The 10463-nt window shown below is 38.6% G+C and overlaps 1 protein-coding gene across 2 annotated transcripts; it reads left to right on the forward strand.

Moving 5' to 3' along the window:
- The first annotated feature begins 315 nt into the window (after positions 1–315).
- LOC116288672 (uncharacterized) lies at positions 316–10425 on the forward strand. Of its 2 annotated transcripts, XM_031695491.2 has the most exons (22): positions 316–424; positions 692–843; positions 964–1026; positions 1419–1469; positions 1549–1661; positions 1956–2021; positions 2196–2257; positions 2332–2403; positions 2764–2878; positions 3265–3397; positions 3518–3601; positions 3844–3930; positions 4244–4328; positions 4455–4517; positions 4646–4770; positions 4961–5060; positions 5330–6601; positions 7089–7351; positions 7565–7881; positions 8488–8627; positions 8734–8948; positions 9275–10425. In XM_031695491.2, the coding sequence occupies exons 2-22, from the start codon at positions 728–730 to the stop codon at positions 9867–9869; spliced, it is 4137 nt and encodes a 1378-aa protein (XP_031551351.1). In that variant the 5' UTR covers positions 316–424; positions 692–727; the 3' UTR covers positions 9870–10425. The 2 variants fall into 2 exon arrangements, with proteins under 2 accessions (XP_031551351.1, XP_031551352.1); XM_031695492.2 differs by lacking the exon at positions 964–1026.
- The last annotated feature ends 38 nt before the right edge of the window (positions 10426–10463 follow it).

Consider the following 10463-nt stretch of genomic DNA (forward strand, 5'->3'; position numbering starts at 1 on the left):
CACGACTAATAAACAAAACAAAACCCCTAGGTTACTGATTAGTTAACTTCAACCTTATTATAAAGTATTGTTTTTTCATTAATACAAAATTGAATTTCCTTACAAGTGAAGACTTAAAAAAAAATTGCGACAATTTTTATTCATCTAAATTCAAAATCTTTATCCGAAACATAAATAAACTGATATTATGCGTTTTGAATGAAAAAATATAGCATTATTTCTCATTATCACGTATTATAAACGTTTTTTATTTATGAGTCAAAAATTAATTTCCGGTTCCGGTTTTGATCTCGTTTTCACGCATACGAGAGGAGGTTGGGAACGAACGCCATTTTGAGCGGCAGATTTGGTTTTTGTTTTTCAAAGTTGTTGGAATTTGTGCCTCAAAAATCAAAGAAAATGAGACTTTTAAGCAGTATTACGAGTAAGTAGAGCTTTAATGATGTGTCTCTTACTTTCCTAGGCTATTACTTAATGCCAAAATAGCTAAAAATTTGGCCGAATTTTGGTCCAAGAAGAGGAATGATGCCTTTTGAGTAATGGCGGCGATGACTTCAACAACAACAACAGCAGTATTTGCTTTTCCAGGGATTCCAGGACTTTAGCATTCACAAGACAAAAAAATATATAAAATATAAATCTAAAAGATCTTAAAGGAGGACTGTATAATGTTTTTATCTTATGATCACAGGCTTGTATTTTGATTTGTGAAGTTCGAAAACCAAACATGGCTTGCATCCAACCTCCAACAAACAACAGGAAGCCTTTACCAGTGATCTCGGCGTTTTTTCCTAATGCTAACAAAGAAGAGCAGAAATCTGAAAAACTTCCTGGATATACAAAGTAAGAATTCTTGTTTTATCGTGTTCTTGATGATAACAATAATTTTAACAGGCAGAGGGTTATTTCCATGGAAAAATTATTTCAACATCTTCTAATCCGTCTGTCATTTTTGCTATCTAGAGATAACAGTGAGAAAGTAGTGATTCAACCTTTTCATTTTCCTCCAACAAAGCAAATCTGGTGGTAAGATATATATTTAATCAAAATTAATTTTAGGGCCTAAAAAATGGATGGTTAGTTGGCGGTCTTGATCACTGGCCAAATTAATTTTAGCACAACCATACTTCATTTCTGGCTCAGTGTTACTCGTCAAAATGACAGGCCTTGAAATGATTTATCCAGGCAAGTTCCATTCCTGGCCAGACATCGTTGAATGACCAATTATTACTTTAAGCTCTGTAAATTCCTAATGTACATAGGCATACTCCTAAATTTATTATTCTTTTGTCTAATTGATCACATTCTGTTTGATTGTCTTTGCCATTACGCAGTCAAAGGTCAAGGCTCTTGTGGAACTATGGGGGAGGGGGGGTTAGAGCATGTCTGCAGTTTTCTCAATCATTTTCAAATTCTAGGGACAGAAAACCCCAAGGAACTTCAGAACTCTTACATCTGTCTTCTAGGAGGTAAGTAAATATTCCCAGCACGAAACACATTCATATATATGACACTCTTATATTTATACTATCCGTATATTGATACTAGGAATTTCCGGTTGCTGGTGAATGAGAAGACGATAAGACTAGCTATCAAACACTTTAACCAATCATCATCTCCTTATGAATGTTTCCTCATTGGATCTATCTCTATTGACTCAAGTAAGTTGTGAACACTATATTGAACACTATAGTACTACATGTAACACAGGAAGCCCAAAATATCAATTGTAATAGTCAAGCGTATCATGGGCAAATTGAGCCAAAAATAAATCAAATAAAGCATTTTGCCTGTAATTCCCTTCTTCTCATGGCCACTTGAGATACTTTCGACAGGGATTACATCGTTGAATCGTTCAACTGAAAATTTTGCAATAGCTATGCTTGGGTTACCTGTGGTAATGCTGTGACAAAATGGTTAGCTTAGCTACTTATTAATAATATCTTTATCCTCAGGGGAAGAAGCAGTTGATATCAATGTTGATAGGTTTGATCCAGGAAGAGACATGATAGAAAAGAAAGGTAAGATCTTATTATTACATGTAGTCTGTAACAAGTTAGTGCTAGTAACAAGTCTTCTAGGCTTCTCTAGGGTCGTATTACTCACAGGTAAATGGGTATTAGATTACCATGCTCCCGGATGAGGTATGTGTATTAGATAGACCTTTTCTTAATATTGTAATTGGATGTCCTTAGGTGGAACAAAGAGAAAGATACCAACAACAGTTGTTCCAGGAGACCAGATAGTACCTTTAACTGTAAGTGAGATATATGATTTATTAAATCAAAAGTATATTGACAGATAAAGTAGGTCATTTTTTATTCACTGTAGCTAATCAAGGGGTTATCAGGAGCAGATAACTCAACAACCCATTCAAAAAAGGAATTCCAAAGGACATTAGAAGTAAGTAAAATATTTGAGAAATAGAAAACGTGTTTGTGCTGTGTGCAGTTATGAAGCACGCAGGATTGGCAGAACATGAGAGAAGTGTTAGGGGAAGCATGACACGTAGCGAGTGCTTCTCAACACTTCTTGAGTGTTCAGCCAATCCCCAAGTGCTTTATGACTCCACAGAGCGCAAGATTTATAACAGTTATTTTATAAAGGATAGTAGCTATACCTTGTCTGATAATAGTGTTGGAATTATCACTTGTGTTAGGCTGATACAAAGTATGAATAAAAATGCTCTGATTGTACTTACATGTATGCATCTATCAAATAATATTGATAATTTTCTTGAAATTAATTCTTTCCTAAATACAGATACTTCACAGTAGAATCTCAGGACAAGATACGCTAAATTTATCCAACTTTCTAAGCCTTAAAGCAACCTGCCATGCTCATGTTGATGATGATGAGATGATACTGAATCTACACTGTAAGTGACTCACTGACAGATTGATGTTTTAACCTAAGAGTATAAACTACGGCCTTACTTGATTAGCATTAATTTGTAGCTTTGGAAATCATATGGTCATTAGCCCAGCCCAGGCTTCATCAAACTCTAAATCTAAAGTCAGAGCTCTTATGGCTCATCTTTCTCTCAACCTGCTCCTGCCTAAGTTGTTGATAAGGTTAATGATTTTAATATTAGAGTGATTAATTATTTGGCTCATGAAACAGCTAACAGTCTGCAGTAAAATGAAAGAAAACAATGGAATCAGTGTCTGCTACAGTGTATAAAGTTATATGTATTATTTTAACTATTTTTTCACGGGTCAAGTAATAGACCCCTTTAACATACTAATTTTTTTTTTCTCGTAGTTGGTGCAGTTTCCATAGTTACCAGTGTTGTAGCTACACCAGTTAGTCCAGTGCCTATCATACCCACGGCTTTAGCTAGGAATCTTACTGGACCATTAAAGCTGAGTAATGTTCAAGGAACACCTAAATGCGGGTACTGTATGGTATATCATAATCATCCACTTGTAACTATTGCATTGACAGTAGGAGCCTACTAAGACTGACAGGGAGAAAACCTAATTTTTTCTTGAATTTTAAATTTATTATCTTCTAGGTTTCTTACTATGGATCACACAAGGAAACTTCTGCTCCTTCTGGAATCAGATCCCAAGGCATACTCTTTACCCCTTATTGGAGTGTGAGTCCCAATTGAGTGATTTGACTTTTATCTTCCTTAACTGTAGTTTAAGTTTAGTAATTTTGGGAATCAAGGGTGGTGTAGCAGTAGTGAACTATGCTCTCTCCTCTGGGATCTTGGAATCGATTTCTAGACTCCGCATCATGTGAGTAGAGTTTGTTAGGTCTCTCCCTTGATTCAAAGAAACTTCTCCAGGTTCCCAAATTTTCCTTCCTTGATATTTTTTTGTGTTCAATCCTCAGGTGGGTTAGTGGTCCATTCACCATACATCATCCTTACATCTGGGCCTGCTGTGTGAGGTTTCTGCATTCTACAGTGATTCAAGAAAGGTATACAAATGCCTGAAGAACTTCAAAGTTTTTGGGAGGGAGGGGTTGAGGATTGATCCTCTGACCCCACCCATGTAACCTGACCCCACCCATGTAACCTGACCCCACCCATGTAACCTGACCCCACCCAAGTAACCTTGGTCCAACCTATGTAACCTGACCCCACCCATGTAACCTGACCCCACCAATTTAACTTTGGCCCCCACCCATAACCTGACCCTACCTATAACTTGATGCCACCTATGTAACTTTGGGTCCCTGTGATATACTCACCTGATGGTGTCTGGAATTAGGCATTTCTTTTCTCACACAGGGTCTTGGCATCACCCAATACATTTCTACTTGTTCATTATTCTCCTGCGCAAACCAATCCCATATTCTGGGAATGCTCACCACAGGTACAGTAATTATGTAAATAATCCATTTTTATTGCTTTATGCCCTACCACAATTTGCCATTCATAAATATTATAAATAGCCTAAAAGTTCAAGGTAATGATTATTCACTATTAATATATTCTACAGGTTCAGTTAGACAAAGGGTTGTTTGAGCTATACAGCTCTTATGAAAACTTGCACTTGGATGAGGTATAGTACTAAAGCCATTCTTTTTAACCTAATCTAATGTCAATGTAACAACTTTTAGTCCAATAGACTATTCATTGATCATTGGCAGGTCTGATGGTTGTTTATAATACTGTACTATTCTCTTCCAGATTTCATCCCCCAAGTACACAGAGCCCCTGTGTTTTGAGCTTATTTCTGCTGGTGATACAATGAACAGAGCTGTCTTCAACCAGGCTGTCTCTTCTTGGACTAAAGAGAATGAAAACCATACAAAGTAAGTCAGCTGGAATACTGTCAATTCAAGTATTGAATCGGAATCAAAAGTGGTGTAGTGTTGGGCTCCTGTTGTGGTGTGGTCATTTTTTGTTATTGTTCAACAGTATTAGTCTTGTTTTGTTCATATGCCTTTGAAGTTTTAATGTAAGATGAGATAGCACCATTTGTAATTTCTAATTGTTTTCCAGTGAAAATCCTGCTTCTTTGGAGAGTAAAGCCAGCATTTCCAACAACATTGTTAACCTAGAGCCACGACCATCACCATTACCTCACCCACAAACAACACAGGTATGTATCTATGTTTGTTCCTTGGACAGAAGGTAGGAGAGTGCAGTGAAAGCCATGTGTTGGTATTTGTCAATTTGGTCCTGGTATTAATTTCTTTATATCTGATATGTTTATGCTGTAGGAAATGGGAAGATCTCATTATACGTTTGCTGTTTACCTGATTCCTTGAAGGAATTCTGTTCAGTATTTGAGATGATAATTTAAGTTTAATTAAGCAGCCGTAATTTTTTTCTTTCTTTTTTTTCTTTCTTTTTTTTTTGTTTTTGTAGAGCCCTCTTCTCCTGCCAACAGTACCAGAAGTATCTCTTTCTTTGAGCTTTGATGAATCCACTTTCTCGGATCACAATCCACACTTTAATGGGAGAAATCAAGACAGACAAGTTTTTTCTATTGAAAAGCAACCAATATTTCCTGGAAGAGATGGCAGAAGGATTCTACCCTTGAAGAAAGACGATCAAGTTATCTTAAGAAGAAATCCCAATAAACAAGACCAAGAAAACAGAGGTGACCCAAGACATGTTGGAAAGCAAGTCTTGATTGATAGAACACCAGTAAGCTCTCCTCAGAGGGAGCCATTGAGACCGATAACTGGTCAAGTAAACCATCTGCAAAATCCTGCTGTACGAGTTCCTGGAATTGACAATGATGTGCCAGGTCCCAAAGGACACGTGGTACCAGTTGGTAAGGGGCACGCGCAGAATAGGGCGGTTAACCGAGGTCATCCTAAATCCTCTTGGAATGCACCTAAAGCAAAGGGCCCTCCTAAGAAGGTATCGAGAGATGGTGCCATTTATGGCAGAGGAAGAGGATCTACCATAAGAACAAGAGAGAGTGAATCAACAAGTCTGAAGTATGAAGTCAAAGAGATGCAAGATGTTGGTAATGTTGAAGCGCAAGGGAAATCTGTGATGACATCTCATGAAGAAGGAAGGGTCCCTTTGGTGGGTATACAAGATCAAAACTACCCAAAAAAGGATAAGACGCCACCCAGAAGTAACAGAAGTGAGGGTCATAATTCCATAGAGCGAAATGGCAATGCAAACAACGTGCAAATAACATACGGAAGAAATATTGATCCCAGAGTTGAAGAACAGCATGCATCTAATAATAACAGCAATAGAGTACCAGGTATAGAAGATACAAGAATGCCCTATCTAGTAGAATCCAGACAAGAGAATCATCATCATCATTATCCTAGTGATGCTGGCATTGACGATAATGAAGAATCGAAAAGGCTCACAAACCCATCCCAAATGCCTCAAATAAATGCAAGGACTTTTCATCAGCATCAACCAAATGATCAAGGCATCAATAGTAAACACAATGAATCAGGGATGGAAAATTCCGCGTTCTGTGATTCAGGTGTTGGAAACTCTACAAGAGATACGACACAACCTGATGAAGACGACGATGAAGGAGGTATTTCCAACCAAGATGCTGGTTCATCTTGCGGGAAGAAGGATGTTGTGAACGAGACGAGGCGGGATCCTTATGATTTGATCATGAGACAACAACAGCAACTCAAGGAACTACAGCACCAGGTAATCACCCAATTGCATATTTAAAATTCAACACGTGCAAACGAAGAATCGAACACCTTCATTAATAGGAAATAAAAAGACTCTACTGCTTTCAGTTATCAAACATTGTTTCAAAGACTTGACATTTTGAACCAATCAAAAGGCAATAAATCACACTTTTCAACATATTACCTTAATCTGTATACCATTAGGATGTCACGCTACACTTACACGAACGCTCGAACTTCACATAAGCCGAACCTAATCATATCAAGCCGGATAACCGCCTTATTACCCATTCTTTGTTTGCACGTTACGTTGTCGCGGCCAGGTTGGTACCATTTAACAAAAGATTTCTCATTAGCATCCATTGTTAACGGTACCACAATGGCCGCCATGTTTTTGTCTTTTAACTCTCTTGGGAATGCTTGCAACCCATCAATTGTGTTCAATGCGTACGGCTCAAGGTCATGGTCTGTTGTAATGACAGTCTTCTTTACTATTCCAGATAAACCTGTTACTTCTACAGCAATCTCTAACACAGAATTCCCCAGTTGGTATCCCAACACCACCCCCTACACCAGTATCACCAGACAATCCATGTGTGCTGTCATCTCCTGTGAGACCACGTGATACCATGGTTACCATGGGAACCAATACAGGGGCGAGTCTCTTGATTGGTTCTCCTGTGTTGGGGCGTGGTAAGATATCGGTGGGTACTTCTCCTATGAGGGAGGTCGGAAGGAATGAAGAAAAGCGACGCAGACTAAGGTAATAACAATAGGAAATAAGTCTTTCCTTCTATTCCGTTCACTGGAGATTCTTGCAGCTATGCGCTTACATTTATACGTGGGGTATGATCAGAATTATTACTCTAACTCATCATCATCATCAACATCATCGACATCATCGTCAACCTTATCATCACCATCATTATCATCGTTTTAAAGAATCTAACTTATGTTGTGGCCTAACTCTTTCAAGGTCTCAGAAACGTTCTCCCTCCTCCTCATCGAAAACCACTTCTGGAAGCCCTTCCCTGACAAGCACGAGTCAATCATCAAACCATCACCAGCCTGACGGTACACTCCCTAGAGAGTCCACACCATCCTCTAGAGAATCCCTAGATGGTACAATAGACGATGATGAACTGGACGAGAAGGGTTTAGTGCTCGAGAGGCTGGACGAGACGAATATCACGCTGGCTTCTTCTATACACGGGGTGGATATATGTGAGTTTGTGGGCAGCCCTGAGTCTACTAGAGGACAGCGAAGAAGCAGTGATTCCAGCCCAGTACTAGGTATTAAACAATAAATATTTACTTTAAACTATTTATATATATATATACAAAATATCAGAGTTATAGCACTTAGATATAAAAGGATTTATATATTTTTACGCACTCCTAATCCGAGAAACTTGACAGGCAAGCAAGCATCCTACAGAATGAGAATATGCACATTTATTATATGACCGTGAATCTTAGAGCCTGGACACTAGCAAATCGAGCAATCTGATTGGATAGATCGCATCGCGGACTGGTCTAGATTCTCCGGTATTAACCGGTCCGATCGCATATTAATCTTACGGCGAAAACATTTTGCCCTTTTCAATGAAAAGTGGTCATATAATAAAACTCTTATCAACCGATCTTGGTCGGTCTGTACGGGATAATCTTGACCTCGGTCTGTACATTCCGATCTCGGTCAAGATTATCCCGTACAGACCGACCAAGCTCAGGTCAATAAGATCTAAGTATGGTTTGAAATTCCCTAAAATTTATTGGCATAATATTTTGCAAACTTGAATAAATTGTCTAAAATATAATATTTTTTTCATTTATTATTCGAATTTATTCAGGTTAATTATCGATCTTTGTGATTTATTTTTACTCTCACTTCTGCAGGAGAGAGTGCGAGCATGATGATGCAACAACAAGACGAACAACAACACCAACAACAACGAGGCATAGAAACCCCAGATGAAGACCATCGATTCGAAAGTCTACTGTACAAGAACGAAAAGTTATTCTACGACAACCTATTGGTAAGTGACGTCATATAGACTATGTCACGTGACTATTAGTATATCACCAGGCAATTCTAATTTTTAGCTTCCCATACCCGATTTTTAATGCTCACATGTTTATTAGTTCAAGGTGAATCAACTTCTCTGTGAGAATGTTGGCAAATCAGAAGAAACACCCAACACTTCCCATGATGCAACACAGTCGAGTAACCAACAGGAAGCAAAGAACGAAGAAAACGTCATTCATGAACCAACACGACAAGAAGTGTTGATGGCAACTGTTAAGGAACTGGAGAGAATGAAAGAAAGGGATGAAGCTGACGGTCATGATGATGAAAAGTTAGTATCGCAATTTTATATATCTATGGGTACGGTATGGGGGGGGGGGGGGGGGGAGGGGGATAGGTGATAGGGAGGGGAGTCGGTAAGTTTTTTCGATTTTTGCTATTTTAAAAAAAAACTAGTGACAAAAAGTTACGTCGTTTCGATGACATCTCGTCATCTTTATCAAGTAAAGTAAAAAGAGTGAACTTGCTTTTACTTGATAATGATGACAAGATGTCATCGAAACGTCATAACTTTTTGTCACTGGTTTTTCTTATAAATCATTTTTATAAGAATTCTATATTTCTATATTAGCCTCATAAAATTGTTTGCTTTGACAGAACTAAGGCAGAAAATGAATATCAAAAATATAACGAGCCCAGGTTCCGGTCGTCATTGGTTGGTATCCTTCAAGACCATCCACACATCAACTACACCTCCATGACAGTCGATGAAACACTAGACGAGACAATCCTTGATACAGAAACACTTGCTTTGAAATACCTCAACCAAGAACAAATCCAGGAGTATCTTCAGTTATCTAGTAATCGTCATGGCAACCAAGGGCGTGGTCCAACGCGTGCGCCCAACAATATTGGTGGTTTTAATAACGGACGGCTTATTAATGATGTAGACTGTACCTGGAATAATTTGTCAATGGCCACTCAAGATTATCTTCAAAGGTATAACCTCGTGGGTTGCAAAAAAACTACCAATCCCACGAGGAATGGGGATGGTCACGTGATGGGTACCCAAGCCCCTAAGCCGAGGGATGGGGATTGTCATGGGAGTAGTACCCAGGCGGCTGAGCTGAGTAGGGACGGAAGTGTTGCCTCGATCCAATGCAGTGCTCCACCTTCAACACCTGAACCAAGACAGACTGAAACTAGAATACTAGATATACAACGATTAAGAAACTTACCAAAGCTATTGTAGAGTAGAAAATTGGTCAAAAACCCGACTGTTTAGTATTTTTCACATCTAATCTACCTCCATTTTTTCGGTATTTGTAATACCAGGAATGCGTGTTAGGTGGATTATTTTACCATCACGAGACCTTGCGTACCTTCACGAAATTTCGCGCAACCTACGTGAGATCCCACGCAGATATTTACCAGGTTTCGCGCCGCAACAATGAGATTCTAGTAACCTTTTGATCTCATGCACTTTACGAGATTTGCGTAATTTTCGCGAGTTCTCGCACACTCTTACCCAACATCTCGCTAAACCTCCACGTAAACTATAATACCCTTTAAGAAACTTTCAAGATTTCGCGCAAACCATCACGAGTCTTGAGCAAGATTCAGAATACTACTATACGAGATGTCGTGTAATGTATAACGCTAACGAGATCTCGTGCTTATCCTCGAGATATCTTCAGCAGGGAAAACACAAGTGCACAGCATTTGAGGTTATCTTATCCATCAGAAATATCAAATAACATTGATTCTTAACAATAAGAGATCAAATAAATCAGCTTCCGTTAAACTAATCTCGTTTAATCTGGTTCTCGCTTTTAGCAACAAGTTT

This window comes from Actinia tenebrosa, unplaced genomic scaffold (genome assembly GCF_029948245.1).
Source record: "Actinia tenebrosa isolate PJP-AT-01 unplaced genomic scaffold, QUT_ActTen_1.0 PGA_scaffold15__27_contigs__length_11533743, whole genome shotgun sequence".
Classification (NCBI taxonomy): Eukaryota; Metazoa; Cnidaria; class Anthozoa; order Actiniaria; family Actiniidae; genus Actinia; species Actinia tenebrosa.